The 21,198-nt window shown below is 36.2% G+C and overlaps 1 protein-coding gene across 1 annotated transcript in view; it reads left to right on the top strand.

Annotated features, from left to right (window-relative positions):
• Positions 1 to 21,198, top strand: part of PLB1 (phospholipase B1) — a 185,362-nt gene that overhangs the window by 111,306 nt on the left and 52,858 nt on the right. Inside the window, exons 41-48 of the mRNA XM_053712807.1 lie at positions 1,114 to 1,222; positions 12,324 to 12,375; positions 14,418 to 14,498; positions 16,568 to 16,633; positions 17,095 to 17,195; positions 19,305 to 19,386; positions 20,386 to 20,490; positions 20,601 to 20,696. Of these exons, the coding sequence (XP_053568782.1) occupies positions 1,114 to 1,222; positions 12,324 to 12,375; positions 14,418 to 14,498; positions 16,568 to 16,633; positions 17,095 to 17,195; positions 19,305 to 19,386; positions 20,386 to 20,490; positions 20,601 to 20,696 (692 nt within the window). The remainder of the gene's footprint in view (positions 1 to 1,113; positions 1,223 to 12,323; positions 12,376 to 14,417; positions 14,499 to 16,567; positions 16,634 to 17,094; positions 17,196 to 19,304; positions 19,387 to 20,385; positions 20,491 to 20,600; positions 20,697 to 21,198) is intronic.

Genomic DNA, 21,198 nt, shown 5'->3' with positions numbered 1-21,198 from the left:
ATCTAAGCTAAGGAGCCAGCAAATGTTTGGTTCAGAAGCATAGACAGCACTTGTTTATTGGTGCTGTCCAATCAGCAAGGACGACCCAGGTTGTTCACCAAAAATGGGCCGGCATCTAATATTACATTCTTGCTTTTCAAAAAAGCATAACAAGAGAATGAAGAAAATTTGATAATAGGAGTAATTTAGAAAGTTTCTTAAAATTGCATGCTCTATCTAAATCACAAAATAAAACATTTGGGTTCAGTGTCCCTTTAAGCACTGCACTTGTTATTCAAATTTTTTAATTTTGGTATTTTATTAGCACAATTGAAAAGCTTTTGCAAATCAAGAGCAGTTCAGGAATAAATCTCTTGAAAACCATATTCTATTTATGTTCCTGGTTCACTGTGCCATGAACAGCTAGGGACATAGCGTATGTAAATGAGCTTGTGCTCTGAGCTAACCAATCACTTAGAAAGCTGCAGATAAATATTAGCATACTTAAAGGGACATTAATCAACATGTAATTTCCCATAAAATGATTGATTAATATTTGACTTTGCAATTAATTTTATGATATATTTGACCTGCTATTTATGTAATTACAATCTAAAATATTAGGTTTTTCACCCCTTGCAGAGAAAGTAGAGTTCATTCTGTGTAATTCAGTAATCATTTCATATGTGCAAGAGCTAATTTATGTCTGTCCCTGAGTACTTACAGAAACAGCAATCAGCAACAAAAAGGGTGGACTAAAACACTATGAGCTAGATTACAAGTGGAGCGCTATTTTATCATGCCTTTTTTAAATGGGCATATTTGCTAGTTTACGGGGGAGCGATAACCAGTCAGTAACCAGCAAAAGCGATATTTGCGCTCCACTTGTAATCTAGCCCAATTTAATTTTTTCTAATGAAACAAGAGTTGTAATGCTTTTAAAACAGGAATTTATATGGCAATGTTGTTTTATTTTCCTTAATTAGACATTTTCCAGGGAAACTCATTTATTGCCCCTTTAAAGCTATATCTTTTTCTGCTTTATCTGTGAGTGTAGAGAAAATTTTGTCAATGTGTATTTGTATAAAGTTTTTTTTCTCTTAATGATGTTTATTTTTCTTCCTATTATAAAAGATATTCTTCTTGAGTTCAACCCGCATTTGACCGGATACTCTACAGGAAAAGGAAATAGTGCTGGCCACGCCTCCTTTTTGAATGAAGCTGTCCCAGGAGCAAAGGCATTGTACGTATGAATTTTTCATTCCCTATTTAAAAGTTGAAAAGATTCACAGGTATGTTTATAAAGGTATAGGAGGAGAAATTCCTGGAGAGAGAACCTGGCCACCCCCAGTCACTACTGCTAATGTAGCATTGCCTGTTGAAATTTAAGGTTGCACAAGAGCTCTCATGTGAAGTCCCACCCCCTGTTCTCATACAACCAATCACGTGACATCAGGGGTTGTCATTCAAACCGGTGTGATAAGTCCAGAGTGATTTTAATCCACTACCTGAGGTGACCGAGAGGTTAGGAAACAGTGGTCTTATGACCATTACTTATAACATTATAATATATATTATATATTATAATATAAAATCTGCACCAGGAAGGGTTCTGAAGCTGCAAATACAGTTTTATTAGCCCCATAGTGAATGTTAACAGACATCTATCAATAACATTTTGGGGTCAATTTATCATATGCAGGCGGACATGATTTGCTGTAGCGAATCATCTCTGCCCAACATCGCTAAATGCCTAAAAGGTGGCGAACAAGTTAAGGAGGGGCAGTCTTACGACCGCTGCTTCTTAACTTAAGTTTCCGGCGAGAAATCAGGATCCGCTGCTTGTTAAATCCAACCCTTTGTCTGCCTACTACTTAGATGAAATATTTAAACACATTTAGTAACTCCACTTATCCAAAGAGAAGCAACAAATCTGGATTAAGGAGACTCATTTTATTATACAAATATCACTACATTTGAGAACATTTACACCATCTTAGCTAACTTGTATTATGTTAGTGGTTACTATATAGTACTGTAGCTTTTATAAAGTAATGTAAAGTAATGTACATAGTCCACCTTCTTTAAATACTTCTGATGAGAACAATGAGTGTACCAAAAGTGTACCAAAAATGGCTTTGTGCAATGTTAAACAGGGTTTAAAGTCCTGTTGTCAATAAAGTTACAATATTTAGCTTGAGAGCTTTTTATCTAGCTATGCAGGGTTCTGTATGTGAAGGAGAGATACCTAAATTATATTATAATGCTCAAATCACCCCCCCCCCCCCAAGAGCTTTTGCATAATATCTCTCAATACTGGCAAGTTTTTAATTATCAAGCCCTAAGCATTAGTCTCAGAAACAGCAGTTATAAAGCAGTGGTCACAAAGACCGCTGCTCCATAACCTGTCCGCCTGCTCTGAGCAGACATCGCCGGAAATTAACCCGATCGAGTATGATCGGGTTGATTGACACCCCCTGCTGGCGGCCCATTGGCCGCGAGTCCGCAGGGGGCGGCGTTGCACCAGCAGCTCTTGTGAGCTGCTGGTGCAATGCTGAATACGGCGAGCGTATTGCTCGCCGTATTCATCGAGGTCTGTCGGACCTGATCCGCACTGTCGGATCAGGTCCGACAGAACTTGATAACTAGAGGCCATTGTGTGTACAGTGAGAGATAAGGGGGATTTTGCATAAATATATATAGAGAAAATTGAACATATATAAATGCATACATAAACCTTAGCATTGTAAAAGCAAAAGCAGCTAATGGGGAGCTAATTTCAACCACACAGATTGTGGTCAAAATCCTGCTTCATATGCAGAGTCACATACAGTGGCCAGATTTGGTTCTATACAGTCGCAGTAAGATCCATGTTCTGTCAAATGGATCCTACACTGCAGAAAGCGAGTCATCTAATTCTCTAAAATAGTTAAATGGGTTGAAGTTTTTCATAATCTGGTTTACCGTGTGATTGATAAAATCAGTTTGAACCCATTTAAAAAAGTTAAACTGCTTTGGTAATAGCATAGCCAGCTACGCTAGAAATGTGCTCATTCAGATTAGTTACTATGTGTATGTTGTTGTGGCTGTCTTAGTGAAGTTAAACTACTTCTGATTGAAAAAAAACAAATCATCCAATAACATATCATACTAACATTTTTCACTAGATGCGTGCTTCAGGGGCGTATTAAGGCATAGGCCAACGAGGCCGGTGCCTAGGGCAGCAGATTTTTAAGGGGCAGCAGAATTTTGAGTCCCTAGGGCCACTCTACTGAACTCAGGTCTGGGTGGCTAAATCAACCAGGGCCCGGCTATTGCTATCCTATGGGATTGTATGTGGGCGTGCATGACGTGGTGACAGTGGAGGCAGAGCTCACTTGCGCAGCCTGGCCTGGACTGAGAGGGAATGCGGTATTCTTCCTGGCTCCATCGCGTGATTGAGACTCACACAGACTACACAGTGCAGTGTGCACTTCAACGTGACCACTGTGAAACAGCATATGCCTTTCTCCCTTCAATACATCTTCATTATGCATTAAAATACTTAAACGGATTAGTCACTAAATACTTGTACATTTACTGTTTGTCTATCTGTCATACATGCAAAGAATAAGTATTAATTGCTGAATCTATACAACTATGTGACTTAAAACACAACTGAAAATATGTTGTATGCATTTAATACATTCAGAAACCATACAAGTATATACTTTATTATGATTGTATCATGTGACTTTATCCCCTAGGATACAATTCCTAAACCTATCATAACTACTGTTGTATTTTTTAAGTACTTTTAAAGGCCAGTTTGTGTATTCATTACATATTTATCCAAGCAGATATTTTGCTTAAATAACTGTCAATCACCAAAGAAGATGTTTAAGGTTAAATAACTACCTACTGACAAACTATCAAACCGTGAAGTATATTTTTTTCTGATATAAACACTTTAATCATCTGACTTGCAAAATAATGTCTTATATATATATATATATATGTATATATATATATATATATATATATATATATATATGTGTGTGTGTGTGTGTGTGTGTGACCAGAGTGAATGCAAGCCCTGGTGAACATCTACTTAAAAAGACATTATTTTTTTAATTTTTTACACCCTGCCTCAAAAATATTATGTCTAAAAAAAGGCCTTAAACCTGGGGTGGGGTGGGGGGTGGGGTAGCAGAATTTTGAGTGCCTAGGGCAGCACAAAACCTAAATGCGCCCCTGGCGTGCTTGCTTATATATTTTATTGCAGCTAATAGTATTACTACTAGTACGCTCCACTCAGTAATACCAGCGCACATAAATGTGCGGTGGTATTACAAGTCAGGCGCAATGTGAACGCAAACTTGCTTTGTCTGGAAGCCGTGCGCTCACAAGAGCAAACTTAATAGACTCCAATGGAAGCCTCGTTCTCATGCCGCAAGATACAAACCACCTAGTGCAGTGCAGGGGGAAATTTGCACAGCATTGGGCAGCAATAAAGAAATCTATATATATATTTATATATCAAAATAACAAGAGTATTGCATTGAGCAATGATTCTTTTTTATAAATGGGCAAATTTTCCCCTTTAAAGTGAACATGCTTGAAAATATGCAGTATGTCTTTTAGAACAAAGCCCATTATCATATCACTGCCTTAAAGGGACAGTCAACCATAGAATTTTTATTGTTTTAAAAGATAGATAATCCCTTTATTACTCATTTCCCAGTTTTGCATAACCAACACAGTTATATTAATGTACTTTTTACCTTCGCGATTACCTTGTATCTAGGAACCTTCTTCCAGCCCCCTGATCACATGACTGTGACTGTTTATTATCTATTGTCTTAAATTTAGCATTGTATTGTGCTAGATCTAAAATAACTTTCTGTGCCTGAACACAGTGTTATCTATATGGCCCACGTGTACTTTCTGTCTCTTTGTGTTGAAAAAAGATTTAAAAAACATGTGATAAGAGGCAGCCCTCAAAGGCTTAGAAATTAGCATATGAGTCTACCTATGTTTAGTTTAAACTAAGAATACTAAGAGAAAAAAGTAAATTTGATGATAAAAGTAAATAGGAAAGTCAATTAAAATTAAAAGTCCTATCTGAATAATGAAAGTTTAATTTATACTAGACTGTCCCTTTAAATGAAGGTACAATAAGGATTTATACCTATCAGCTAATGAGTATCACTAAGCAGTTGCTATCTGCCAATAAATATTAGCAAGAAGTGCATAATTGATACTGTCAAATTAGTTTTACTTTAAATTTAAACAATTTCTTTCTTCAGATTTTTTAAAAAGCCAAACATTTGTACCGTGCTCATTTAAAGTTTTAATTTCCTACTTATCCAATAATCAGTAACATATTTTCATTTTCTCATAGGCAAATATTTTATGACACACAGTTAACATAATGCACACAGCTCACCCCATATAAATCTAATAACCTTATCAAAGCGAGATCTTGATGGCTAAAATCTAATATATATATATTTTTTTTACATTGTATTTTTTATTTTATTAAAGAAGCACAAGTACTGATAGATAGATATATGCACATACAACATAAAGTTACACAAGAATTATCTTTCATGTTCTGATATTAGTACCACATATCTAACATCAGTGTACTATCAAAAATGGTACAGTAGAGGTAATTTCCATTCACAACATAAAAGTCACCATGTAAAATCCTAACAGATCCTTTTTAGCATACCAAACGAATAAAAGATTAACTAAAGTATTACCCTTAGATGTACATACGCTGCAAAAATTTAGACACAGTACCTTGTATGTAACAGTTTCCAACATATATAGGCCTATTTAAAGTTTTAAAGGGACATTAAACACCTAATGAAAATGGCTGAAACCTACTTTTTCTATAAATAAAAATAAAATAATCACTGCTGTTTATTTTATCTGTTCCTCTTACCCCAAACATTTCAAAGGGATTGTTTTGAAATACAGTGTTGAGCCAGTGCCACATTTCCTATGTAAGCTGCCATATTGTAGCGTGAGTTACAGGGCTCATTAGTCACATGACACAGCATATTGGCTGTTACAGTACTTAGAGAATATAACATTTGCCTGCAGTGTGTGAGCTGCAGTGAGACACATTTATTTCCCAGTTAGGGTGTAAATAGATTTCATTTGCCAGTCTATTGTATATAATACACATTATGCAGCAAATGCTAAGTGCCCCCCCCCCCCCCCCCCCACAGTTTTACTTTTTCAAACTCCACAAGTTTTCTGCTCTAAGCAGAGCGTTCAGGCACTGTTATTGTCAATTACTGACATCATGCTCCAGGAGGGGGGAGAGGGAGGGGGAAACTATAACGGAACAGAGTGAAGTTTGTGCAGATGATTTCTGCCTTTCATGACCTTTGATCCTGGCAATGTGAATCACTAAGGGCTGACAGCTTAGTGTTGGTATGTATGTAAGATCGTTGGTATGCATTATTTATCAGTGTGATCTTCTCCACAGGAGTAGATCACACTGATAAATAATGCATACGAACGATCCTTGCTAAACGAACACTAAGCTCTCAGCCCTGCTTAGAGCAGAAAACTTGTGGAGTTTGAAAAAGTAAAACTGTGGGGGGAAGTTAAAAAAATAGGTAATGCACTTAGCATTTGCTGCATAATGTGTATTATATACAATAGACTGGCAAATGAAATCTATTTACACCCTAACTGAGAAATAAATGTGTCTCACTGCAGCTCACACACTGCAGGCAAATGTTATATTCTCTAAGTACTGTAACAGCCAATATGCTGTGTCATGTGACTAATGAGCCCTGTAACGCACGCTACAATATGGCAGCTTACATAGGAAATGTGGCACTGGCTCAACACTGTATTTCAAAACAATCCATTTGAAAAGTTTGGGGTAAGAGGAATAGATAAAATAAACTGCAGTGATTATTTTATTTTTATTTATAAGAAAAAGTAGGTTTTGGGGATTATTAGAAGACAAGTGTTAAGGGTCCCTTTAATGTATAGGCCATTATAAGTAATAATTAAACTTAGATATATTGCCTCTAAGTATGTATTACTTTAAAAATAGCCATATTTTACATATCATGACCTTATTTAAAAAAAAAAAAAACAGAAGACATATACATAAAGCTAACTATTATCAAGAAAAGAACAATTCGATCAAGGCTTATAGATTGTATCCAGGTGCGTGAGAGTGGGGGGAAGAAAAAAAAAAAAAGACTTCTCTTTTTTTCTTTAAACAGTAAAGCAATCTAGAATTTAACGATTACATCCTAAGTTTTGAAAGGGAGTCATAAGTTGTCTTTGAGAGTAACTCTCATATAGCTTAACAAAAGTCAGCCATTTGTTGTTATGGGACTCTGTATCATTAAAGCTATCAAACTGTTCAATTATTAATTGGGTTTGTAATAAAAACATTAAATTATTAATAGTTGGTTCTTTTTTGCTCTTCCAGTTCCTAAGAATAAGGTATCTCCCCCCTAAAATAACTGTATTAATAAATTCTGCATTAGCTTGCAAATTCCCTTTATCCAAAAGAAAAAAAAATATGTTTAATATCAAGGGTGAAGTTAGATTTTAAGAGCTTCCTTAGCCAAAATTGGATACGTGGCCAGAACTGATATATTTTTGTGCAGCTCCAAAACATATGAACCAAATCAGCTCCAGGCAAGCTACAATGAGGGCATTTTACTGCAGATTAGGATATCAATTGTTTAATCTAGCAGGAGATATAAATACCTTGTTAATTCATTTAAATTGTGATTCTCGCCATATTGCAGATAATGTGGCATATTTAACATTTACTATACTAAATTTAAAAAAAAAAATTCTTGAGATTTTTTAAAAAACAAAGCATTTGTACCGTGCTCATTTAAGTTATATTTTCCTATTCTTCCAATAATCAGTAACATATTTTCATTTTCTCATATGCAAATATTTTATGACACACAGTTAATATAATGCACACAGCTCACCCCATATAAACCTAGTAACCTTATCAAAGCGAGATCTTGATGGCTAAAATGTAATATTAATCGCTGGTAAGTTTACCCCATGTCATAGTGAATAAAGATGTTTATGATGGTTATGCAAACAACATATAGAATAGGGGTCATATCTCTACTAATTGGAACTATACAGTTTATTCTATTTTAGGAAAGTGCAGGCTGGCCAGCAAATTAGCCAATAAAACCAGCATTTCCTGGAGATTAATAACTACTAAGAAGCATAAAATATTGTTGTAGTTAGTAACCAAGATATACACTTACCTGGTTCCAAATAGGTTTTAATTAAAGGGATATTCGATTTAAAGGGAAATGGACAAAAAAACTAAACATTCATGTTTTAGGGAGAATGTACAGTTTTAAAAAAAAAAAGTTCTAGTTTACTTCTGTTATCGAATGTAAGGCTTTCTCTTGGCATCCTTTGTTGAAACATAGCTCCTTCCCATGATCATCTACTCAGGTAGGTTTAGGTTTGTGCATGTGGCTAGAGTACTCTTAATAATATATAATATTGTTGCAAACACAAATTACCATATAGTGCTCAAGACACATGCAGTAGCAGACCTACTCAACAGAGGGCCCTGGTGCAAAATGTTTCTTTTCCCCGCCCCAGAGGAAACTCAGTAGTAAGCAATAGTAATAATATACATCTGCATAAGGATTTTGAGCATAGATGTACAGTATAGATAAGATGGATTTGCAAATTGCACTAATATAGGCTCCCTTGCATTAGGATTGTACATATTCTGATTAAGCTGTTTACATTTGAAGCGAAACTGTCAGGAAGTGTATGTTTGTGTACAAATGTGTACAAATATACCACTATGGGGGATATTTATCAAAGGTCTGGCTCTCCGTATACAGCATTGTGAGTTGCTGGTGCTACGCCGCCCCCTGCAGATTCGCCGCAGGGGGGTGTCAATCAACCCAATCATACTCGATCGGGTTGAATTGCAGCAATGTCTCAGAGCAGGCAGATAGGTTATGGAGCAGCAGGCTCACTAGAAACACGGCCCTCAAGCTCTATCCGGAGCTTGAAAAATGGCCCCCAAAGTATCAGTTGCTTACTGGTTGATAGGGACAACACCCACAGAAACAGCCATTAAAAAAAATGAATAATAAATATTTTTCTTGGAATAAGTTCCCATTAAAGAGCTTCTGCTTTGCTGACACTCAGACATTTGGGACATAGTTATGATAATATCTCAACTAGATCTGTAAGGGTTGGCACTGGAACCCTTTCTTATTTCAGGACTGCAAAACACATACATCAAGGCTGGAAAAATATTTATTATAGTTTACTTGTCTGGAGAAAACAAGTTGCTAGTCCACCCAATAATAAATAAAGGAAAAGCGTAATTTCCTACTCAAGTGCAGTTTCTATGTAGTCTGACACTAGTGCACTAGAGCTGTGCTTCTTAAACTAGGCGTCCCGTAGAGGTCCCCACAAGATTTAATATTGTAATGTGAGTGAGTGTGTGTTGTGAGTGTGTGCTGTAAGTGTGTGCTGTGAGTAAGTGTGTGCTTTGAGTGTGTGCTGTGAGTGTGTGTTGTGAGTGAGTGTGTGTGGTTGTGTGTGAGTTGTAAGTGTCTTTGTATGAGTGAATGTGTGTATGAGCAAGTAACTTTTTTACATGGAACAGTTTAACTGTTAGTGATTAGAAATAGGTACAAAAGTTGAATTTACTTATTTTTGCTAATAATCCCTAACTTGTGTGGCATATTGATGTATAAAAAAACAAAACAATTGTATACCCATCTGACAAGCGTTTTTTTTGGGACTATATCATCATTAAGGGGGTCGTGAAAAATGTTACAATGCAAAAAGGGATCCCAGGTGAAAAAAGGTTTAAGCTTTACACTTGGGGCTCGATGATTGAAAGCTCTCTGGGCTGGCAAGATTATTAAAGAACGTTCGCCAGTCCTTCTATTTCCCTGGTGGAATGATCTAAAGCCACTTTTTACCCTGAAAACAGGGTGTCTCGCTAAGGGGCGTATACTGCATTTTCATATGAAATGTGCACAACAAACAAATATTCACACAAAATAAGCAGGGAAAATGTATTGTTAAGGTGCATCAAAAATCATAACAAAATTCTTCACCAAAAATTGTATGTTAACAAAAACGTAAAATTTGTATGCAATTTACACAGGAATAAATTAAATTAAATATGCACAGCGTAAATCGTAATTGTAGTACACTGGATGTGCAAAAATCACACAGAAATTTGAACTTATAAATACAAAAGGCAAAAGCGTAATTGTTTCGTAAAATGGGCTAAACATGGGCGTTCCATGGAAGTTTATGTAAATGTCTCTTTAATCCCAGCGTAATTCTATAAAGATTTTTGCACTGCAGATCTCACAGTTTTTTCTCACCAACTAAAAGGTGGCGAGCTTTTCTCAAAACAATACGAACACTTATAACCCCAATAGAAAAACAAATGCATAAGGAAATATAGGCGAATATAAGATACTCTATGCAAAAAGCAGCATAATGTGAGTTATATTGGCTGCAGAATTTTAATTTTAATGTGCTCCCCCTGCTCCCTGCTAACTTCGCTCTAAGGAGCGAAGAGTCCCTATCCAGCAAACTCAAATACTTTTCATAGGAGCCATCTCGCCACTCGCAGGGACTGCCCCTTTTTTAAAGAAACCTGGTCTCTAATAACCTTTAGGGAAGGTGGGAAAGAGGGTGGTACAGCCTAAAACCCCCAGGTACAATCCTATGTGTGACATGGAGGTAGTGCCTAATGCCAAAATGAAATATATAAATTAGAAAAAGTGAAGAAAAGAAGCATTATTTGGGCGCACTTACAGTTAATTGTTGGCCCATATTTTGGGCAATAGATATATTAATTTATGGGAATTAGATAGCGGTCCTTAATATTGGTGCGGTGGTACTTAGATAATAGCTTAAAATATTTTAGGCGATCCTGTACATGAGTTTTAGCTCACAGTATCAATGCCACTTAGCTCTATTACTTGAACTTTTCAGACGCTTCTATCCCTATACTATATCTGCTTATGGGAATGTTTAGAGTTACTTTTACATAATATATACAGCATAGATTCACCAGTAATTGGTTATTTGGGGAATACTCCTGGATAGGAGAGTTTGCAGTGCTTTCAATATATATATTTTTTATAAAATATTTGTAACAATTGTGTTCTACTTTAGTTTAAATGGTGGCATGGTCCACAACATATTACTTTTTAATAAATTTGTAAATAAATGTAATGTTTTAATTAACTAATACACACTATCAATACACTCCACCCTATTATGATTTGGTAATATACCTTCTAAGTGTGCCCAATAATGATTCTGTTCTCTCTCTTTTGGTAAACTAAACTTAATATTTGGCATTAGGCACTACCTCCTCTGTTACATAGGTTTATTTGGATAGAGGTTTTAGGAATATTATCTACAGTTTTCCCACCTTCCCTTTAGGTTATTAGGGACTTTTTTCATACTTAACCTATCTGTGTCTAAGCATCTGACCGTTTATGGTCTAATATACTTTACAAATATTAACTTTCAGGTCTTTGCCTGACTAGGAGAGATAGCAGTGCTCTCTTAATTGAGTCTTGTTTTTAATACACCTACACACTTTTTTTCATATTAGCTTTAATGGTGGCATGGTCCACGACACTATTTTAACATTGTTATTAAACGTTATGTTTTATCCTAGTTAAATTTGAATTCCTTTTTTTCATACCGTACTCCACCCCTTGATATAACATGTGAGTACGACCTGTAAGTGTGCCCAAATAATGCTTATTTTCTTCACTTTTTCTAATATATACTGCCCCTTTTTTACAATCATTGCACCGGGGCAGCCCTGCGAGAGTCAGCGAGAAAAAGTAGGTTTGAGCTGGCAAAGATTATATCATCTAGCCCTAGATGATATGGGCATAATCTTGTCTCTAATGATTTTATGCCTATTTAATGCAATATATTCTCCATCTATACAAGCAGTCCAAGCAATCAACCACCAAATACTACCACCACAATACGCATATATACCTGAAACACCTCATTTTACATTTTCCAAATTAGAGGTCCTGTGTCCATCCAACTGCCAGGTGATTGTAAAGTGGGACAATTGTTCTACAATTTATATATCTAAATGACATCCCTACTCAAACATTAGGTCTGTCTCAGCCCTTGCGGATAAGCATCAGACAAGACTGGGTTACAACGAACAGATTAAGCCAACATTACATTAACAAATATACCAAATAGATAAAACCATCTAGTGGTAAACCTGAATTAAATATAGCTCTCTTCTGTGTAGAACATCACACAAACCATATATTCTCTTACATTTTTTACAGTAATTTACCAGATCAAGTAAGAGCCTTGATTGATCAGATGAATGGAGATAAGGTAAGGAACAGTGGATCCCATCTGTCTATGGAGCAATACAATGCACAGTGCTTTATTGGCATGAGTGATTAGATGTTAACTTGACATATGGTTTCTATAGTAACAGAAGTATAAAGCAAAAATACATTCTCAAATTTATTATATATGTCCATTAGACATCTGCATTAGTTTGTGAAAGAATACTAAAATTAACCAATTTTCATTATTGTTCATTCATCAGAAATAGGATAAATGAATGGTTCCTTTAAGGGGGCAACGAAAGAATGAGGCAAAATACTTTGTTTATTCATTCATGTGGTTAAAATGTTTCTCTAAATGCTAGAATGGCTTCACATTTTTCTATTCTATAACATTTAGCAATGTCCTTGTTAGTTGATTGATTCCTGTCAGCCAATAAGTACGTAAGTTTCACTTTTGTTCTTAGCCAATCTGACTAAATTAAGAGATTGCTCAAAAACATAAAAAAGGTCCCTGCCTGTCAGTTTTCTTTCACTTAACATTTGTTCAGCTTGCTGCTTAATTACCTTGCCAATGCCATTATACACACACAGTTAGAAAATGTAAAAAAAATGCATGATACTTTGCTGCTGCTAGCTTGTAGCTGTAGAAGTAGCTACTTTAACTTTATTTAAGTTTAATATGCTGTCCAGCTGCTCCTCCAGCTCTGAATACGATCCTCTTAGGAAACAGTGGACAGGTGGATTTTTATTAGCAAAATCCCCATGAACGAATATTAGATGAAAATAAATAATATTTTAATGACGAGCAATTAGTGTGAACCTAATTTTTTTTGTCCATACGTGTGTCTAATGTCAGTGTTTTTGTACATTCTTTGATAAATCAAATTCAATATGCCTTTTAAACCAAGTCTGTTTTCAGCTCTTGGACATTTAAGAGGCATTTTTATGTCACACAATATTATTATTTCTGAAATAGGCAACCTGTGTGACAGCGATACACTATCTAAAACAGAAGTGTCTATTTGTTTAAAAGTAGACACTACCACATAATCTATGTGCGTTTGCAGTGCTGGTCAAGAAACTTTAAAATTATATAAACTCTAGCCAAAATGTAAACTTCTATTTAAAGGGACAGTCTACACCAGAATTTTTATTGTTTTATAAGATAGATAATCCCTTTATTACCCATTTCCCAGTTTTGCATAACTAACACAGTTATAATAATATACTTTTAACCTCTGTGATTATCTTGTATCTAAGCCTCTTCAAACTGCCCCTTTTTCAGTTCTTTTGACAGACTTGCAGTCTAGCCAATCAGTGCCTGCTCCCAGATAACTTCTCGTGCACGAGCACAGTGTTATCTATATGAAATATGTGAACTTACACCCTCTAGTGGTGAAAAACTGTTAAAATGCAATCTGAAAGAGGTGGGCTTCAAGGTCTAAGAAATTAGCATATGAACCTCCTAGGTTAAGCTTTCAACTAAGAATACCAAGAGAACAAAGCAAAATTGGTGATAAAAGTAAATTGGAAAATTGTTTAAAATTACATGCTCTATCTGAATCATGAAAGTTTATTTTGGCCTAGACTGTCCCTTTAAACTAATTCCAAAAAAATTTTTTTTTAAGAATGTTAACTGGCACAGACGTACATGTTCACTGAGACCCAGAAATATATACATTAAATCCACACATCCACACGCACAGCGGAAATTAGCCGGTTCAAAGTAAATAATTATTTGTGTTGTAAATGAAGATAGCTAGAGGTCTGAGTATGTAGGACGACCTGGAAAGCTTCCTTGTGGCCCCCTGCCCTAAGGGTTGTACAATCTTGTTCTCAAGATATATAGATAAACGTTTATTTCATAGAAATACAATTATATAAAATCTCTGTTTAGTGATCTCCAGCATGCTTTTAGGAGATTTTGAAATGATTTACTTGTGACTATATCTGTGTGGAAAATAAAACAGAGATGTCTTACATTTAATACAACCTCAAAGCAAAATATACAGCTGCTTGTTGGCTGCTACGTTTGGGAATGATTTACAACACAAAGAATATAACATCTATTTGTATTTTCAGAGAATAAACTTTTTAAATGACTGGAAGGTGATCACAGTGTTTATTGGCGCTAACGACCTGTGCGCATCCTGCACAGACAGTGTAAGTAATTGTATGATCCTTGTTTTGTACATAACAGTTTTATATGCAGTAAGATGGTTGTGTTAGTGAGCTAGAAATACACAGCAACACAATTATGTATTTGCATTAATTTAACATTTGTTTGTAGACTGCAAGTTAACTATGCTCAAGTGTGAGTTAATTTATTCCTATATGACATATTATAGTAGTTGAGAGATTTTTTTAGGCAGAAGTGAAATCAGCTCTCAACATACTACCAATCTTCCACCCCCTCAAAAGCTCACAATCATCCAAAACCCAAATATCAAAAAATTCAGCTCTTTTGCCCCTGTTAACGAGGATGAAGTTTCTGCCCTTATACTGTCCTCCCACCTCACTACCTGTCCTCTAGACCCCATCCCCTCACAGCTACTCCCCTCCCTCTCTTCTACCCTCACCCCCATACTCACACACATTTTCAACCTCTCCCTCAGCACTGGTATATTTCCCTCATCTCTAAAACATGCACTGGTCACACCTATCCTCAAAAAACCTTCCCTCGATCCAACCTCCCCTTCCAATTACCGCCCTATTTCCCTACTCCCTCTTGCCTCAAAGCTCCTAGAAAAGCTAGTATACTCACGTCTATATCTATACTCACGCTCCACAAGACTCTCCCCTAGTTTAACATCTTCAAGCGCTCCCTAAAAACTCTACTATTTAAGGATGCTTACAACCAACACTAACCTTTCCTAACTCCATTGCTTTCCCCTTGAACCCCTTAGAATGTAAGCCTATGAGCCCAGCTGTTTGCAGATCGCCTTCATAAGAGCCGACTACAACAGTGAAACTCTCGGCAGGGCCCTCTACCCACTTGATCCCTGCAAAAGCTATCCTGTATATTGACTTTGTTTACAGCGCTGCAGAATCTGTTGGCGCTCTACAAATACCTGATAATAATAATAATAATAATAATAATAATAATAATAATAATAACATACGGTTTTGGCAATGCGGATAGGGCTAGGGTTCTGTATTTGGGTCAGCATTGGTTTGGGTTTGGGATTGGGGATAGGGCTAGAGTTTGATATTGAGGAAATGGCAAGGTTTTGGGATTGAGGTTAGGGCTAGGGTTCGGTATTTGGGTCAGCGCTACGTTTTGGTATTGGGTTAGGGCTAGGGTTCAATATTGGGGATAGAGCTAGGTTTAGGTATTGGGATATAGTGCTAGGGTTCAGTATTAGGGATAGAGATAGATTTAGTTATTGGAGATAGTGCTAGGATTTGTTATTGGGGATAGTGCTAGGTTTTATGAATGGGGATAGGGTTCGGTATTGTGGATATGGTTAGTTTTTGATATTGAGGATAGAGCTAGGGTTTGGTATTAAGGATTGGGCTAGGTTTTGAGATAAGGGTCAAGCCTACGTTTTGGGATTAGAGCAAGTGTTCGGAATTGAGGATAGAGCTAGATTTAGGTATTGGGGACAGGATTAGGTTCAGGAATTGATGTTATGGCTAGGGTTCGGTATTGGGGATAGGGCTGGGTTTCAGAATTGGGGAGAGGGCTAGAGTTTAATATTGGGGATGGTGCTAAGGTTTGATATTCGGGATGGTGCTAAGGTTTAATATTGGGGATATGGCTGGGCTTCAGTGTTAAGGTTAGGCCTAAGCTTTGTTATTGAGGAGAGGGCTAGGGTTTGGTATTGTATATAGGTGTGGGTTTAGGGGTTACAACTATGTATTAGGGTTTATGGGTTAAGGCTTGGGTTAGGTTTATAACTAGGGTCAGGCTTGAGGACATGGTTAATGTTAGGTATAGGGTCTGGGTCATGGCTAGAGATAGGTTAAGCATTGAAGGTTAGGAAATATGGGTAGGGCTAGAGCTATATTAAGAATTTGGAATTAGGGTAGGTCTAGGGTTAACCCCTTAGGTGCCAGGGAGGGCAATGTGTTAACAAGAATTTACTTGCAGTGGCAGCTCTATTTTCTGCATTTCTCCTGTCAATTTTTTTTTGGCCAGGTCCTGAACATTGTTCACATGTGACTTTTTGTGTCTGTTACTTGTTGCTGAATGTTTTAAACTAATTAAAATTTTATTTTTTTTCCCTTAGAACTTCTTCTCCTCTGTGAGTTTCATTACTCACATAAAAGAAGCTCTGGATTTGCTGCATGCAGAGGTTTGTTTCTAGGAACGTTTATTCCAAATGAAAATTCTACAAAAAATAAAGATACATGTGATTGGTCATTAACAGGGCTTGTACATTACAACATCAATGAATTGTGATCTTAACTTAAAGGGACACTGAACCTACTTTTTTTCTTTTGTGATTTTCTTCGTTCTCTTGCTATCTTTATTTAAAGCTAATGGAGCCAGACAATTTCTGGTTCATCACATTGGACAGCATTTATCCACCAATCAACCAAAAATGGTCCGGCTTCTAAACTTACATTCTTGCTTTTCAAATAAAGATACCAAGAGAATGAAGAAAATTTCATAATAGGAGTTAATTAGAAAGTTGCTTAAAATTGCATGCTCTATCTGAATCATGAAATAAAAAATTTGGGTTCAGTGTCCCTTTAAAGATGATTTATTATCATAGAATACCAATGTAGGTTCTTATTACTGCAATTCCCACAGGTCCCCAGAGCGTTTGTGAATCTTGTGGAAGTGATGGACATTATCCCACTGAGAGATGCCACGATGGACAGTCGTGTGAATTGTCCGACTCTCATTACAAAGTAAGTAATCCCAGTAACTTACTACACGCATGGTACAGCTATTATATGTATTTTACATGCAAGATAATATGTTAGCCATTAATTGTACGCTTTAGAGTCTTGGACCATTGAATGAAATATATAAATAAATATGTAAACAAAGCCTTTATATTCATGTAGCTTCTCCTTAACTTAAGCTAAAACCTTGCGAAAGAGCTGGTCATATTAAATCAGTAGTGGTACTTTTCATTTATGGATAAAAGCTAACAACACTATCATATACATAACACACAAAAGTTCTGGTGTAGAAAAATATTGGAGTCAGAGATTAATGATTAAAGGCTCTCATGTGGGATGTCAAGGCAGCTTCAACCAAAAACCAGCAATAAACAGGTCATCTGAGAGCAAACCTCACCTCCTCAGCAAAGGCACACAGCATCCGGCTGATAAGTAAAGCGTTCTTCGATTCCGGCAAACCCGGTCACCAGGAACCATCCGCTACACATACCTCAGTAGAGACCAGTCCCGGGATGTAAGCACATAGAGCCGCGCTCCCCTCCTGGGGTCGGTCGATCTTGCATAGTATCCAATACACGGACGAAAGTGCCGGACTGCTGGGGGTGTGTCAGTTGTAGGTAAGCGATCGCCAATCACCACATCCAGAAAGATAACGATGCAGGTACAGAGCTTTGAGATCCAATAACCAGCTGTCCTGTAGCAGTAGGTGGACCCCTCGTAGCCCACAGAAACAACATCAAGCGAAGAAAGGAGCTCAGGATCACCGTATAGGTTAACCATAAAAACAGTCTTTATTAGAACCATTAAAATTTACACACACAGCAGGTAGTGACTGGTCTTACGCGTTTCGGGGAACTGCCGTAATCATAGACCTAAAGAACGTTAGTCAATTAGCTATTTAAAAAACATGCAAAACACATTCATTGGTTGGAAGGTGATCAAACACCTGCTATACCTAAACACATGATTTAACCCTTACAGTGGATAAGGACAGAAGTAGATGCACATAGAAATAGCAGAACATAGTACATAATGATGTTAATACATACGCTTGTTGCATTTGCTAGAATATATAATAACATTTTGTTTCATTTTGTTTCTCTTCCTAAGCCTCAATATATCTTTTTTCCTTTGTATGTATTAACATCATTATGTACTATGTTCTGCAATTTCTATGTGCATCTACTTCTGTCCTTATCCACTGTAAGGGTTAAATCATGTGTTTAGGTATAGCAGGTGTTTGATCACCTTCCAACCAATGAATGTGTTTTAAATGTTTTTTTAAATTGCTAATTGACTAACGTTCTTTAGGTCTATGATTACGGCAGTTCGCCGAAACGCGTAAGACCAGTCACTACCTCTTGTGTGTGTAAATTTTAATGGTTCTAATAAAGACTGTTTTTATGGTTAACCTATACGGTGATCCTGAGCTCCTTTGTTCACTTAACACTATCATATCTCTACATGAGAACTCAAATAAAATCTGTATTGTAATCATATACAATGTAGGTACACGAGGACCTATGTCTGCAGGTAACAGAAGGTATCCATGCCAAACAGATGTATTGGCAAGCTTTGTTTACTAGCATCGTCATGGTTACCATTCACATAAGCAGCACACATTTGCTTTTCAAGGGACATGAAACCCAACATTTTTCTTTCATGATTCAGATAGAGAATACAATTTTAGGCAACATTCCAGTTTACTTCTATTATTTAATTTGCTTTATTCTTCAGATATATTTTTTTGAAGAAATAGCAATGCACATGAGTGAGCCAATCACACAAGGCATCTATGTGCAGCCACCAATCAGCAGCTACTGAACCTATTTAGATATATTTTCAACAAACGATATATATCAAGAGAATGAAGCAAATTATATAAAAGAAGTAAATGGGAAAGTTGTTTAAAATTGCATGTTCTTTTAAATAATGAAAGAAAAAAAATGTGGTTTTCATGTCCCTCTAAATTTTGTGGCCCATGGTTAAGATATGGGTGCAGAGCTAACCTATATAAATATGTATGTAGTGTTTTCCAGCTAGGCTTGAGATGCTAATACTCAGGTCTGTATCTGTTAGTATTTTTATTGTTTCATGATTACTTTTTTATAGAATGCTTTGCCCATGTCTGCTGAACATTCCAGAGGACTCAAATGAGATGCAGATGATAAAGGATGCAAACAAAGCCTACCAGGTACATATTAGCTTTAATTACATGAGACATAGTACTATGAATAGGACTTATGTTTTCAACTTGCCGTGATTTCATATTATGTAAAAACAGACAAAGTATTTTTATACGATTCATCATAACGAGAGCATTTTACATGTATTAAAGTTTTTGTTGTTTGAACAAATTAATGTTCCCGCACACAAACAAAAACACTTTCTACCTTAGCCAATAAGCAAGCTGTCCCTACGGCTGAGTTGTGCACATTTCAAGATCAATTTTTCATGCAAAATATATATTTTAATATTTAAATAGTTTAGTTTAATGACCCTTTAAAAAATGGGCACAAGCCTATAGTTACCACATTTTTATCTCCTGATTTTTCGCATAAGTCATTTCCAGTAAAATTAAATTCACAAACTTTGCACAACGTGATTATGATAGTACTAAGTAGTCATAGGATAAAAGTTACTAATATATTATACAATGCAATGAATAACTGTGTAAGAACTTTCATAATGTTGTTTAATAAAAATCTAGTGTAATATGTTGATTTGAATAATATATAAAAATGCATCTGCCATGATGTGATGACTTATACTGCAATACTACAATCTTGTAGGTATATTAATGAAGAAAATCTAAATTCACCTATTATTATAGCCTCTGAGATGCATTGTTTTGCTATCCAAGGGCACACCCCTTTAAAGGTTTATTGAGAATGTGTTATTTATCTTCTTTGCTGTTGCCATCTAGGGACCGATATAAATAACTTTCAGCACTGATCAAGCAATCACCCTGTTGAATGTTGTAGGGTCAGAATTCAGAATCTTGCATTATTCACTCCAGCTTATCCGGGTGAAATGGAAAAAAATCTTTTTAAATTTAAATAACAGCCAGAAAAAAAAAAAAAATGTTTACTATACATAATTTAATATTTCATGAAGAATTCAATTTAATGTCCCTTTAATGTTCAGCAACATTAATTTAACTCAATATTATCATTTCTAACCCCAATTTCAGGAAAGCATTGAGCATTTAATTGACTCTGGGCGATACGATACTCGGGAAGACTTCACAGTGGTGCTGCAGCCGTTCTTCCGAACACCTAAGATTCCATTCCTTGAGGTAATCTTAGTCAGCAGGCATCTGCTATCTAGTATATACAGAGATAATCTCAGTATTCTAATCATGACAGTTTACTGCTTTGCTTTCAATATTTTATTTTAACTCCTTAGGATGGGCGACCAGACATTTCCTACTTGGCTCCAGACTGTTTCCATCTTAGTCAGAAGTCTCATTCTCAGTTGGCTAGGATGCTCTGGAAAAACATGGTAAGGAAATCATACACATAAATACATACACACACTCATACACTTTCACATGCACAACAATACATACACACACTCATACACTCTGTCTCTCTGTTTCACATGCACATAAACACATACACACTCATACACTCTGTCTCTCTTTCACATACACACACTCATACACTTTCATATGCACATAAATACATACACACACTCATACACTTTTTTTTTTTTTTTTTTTTTTTTTTTTTTTTTCAAAAGAGCTTTATTAAAGAAAATTCAAATGTTTACAAGCTTTCCAGTCGTTCCAAAGTAAACGTAGTTACAAAGTTGTTTAAGATATTAGAAGATAAGAAATATATGACATTAGCGCTGGTGCCCCCGGGCTTGCGGGATTGTTAATCAGTTCACTGATAGGTGGTCTGTAATAACCAAGGGGTTAGAGCACAGTTCAATGAGCACTTAAGTGATAAGAGTCCAAGAGTCCATCAGTGCTGCGTCCCTAGTGCTCGATGTTTTTTCC

This window comes from Bombina bombina, chromosome 4 (assembly GCF_027579735.1).
Source record: "Bombina bombina isolate aBomBom1 chromosome 4, aBomBom1.pri, whole genome shotgun sequence".
Lineage (NCBI taxonomy): Eukaryota > Metazoa > Chordata > Amphibia > Anura > Bombinatoridae > Bombina > Bombina bombina.
This window is presented reverse-complemented; position numbering and strand designations above follow the sequence as displayed.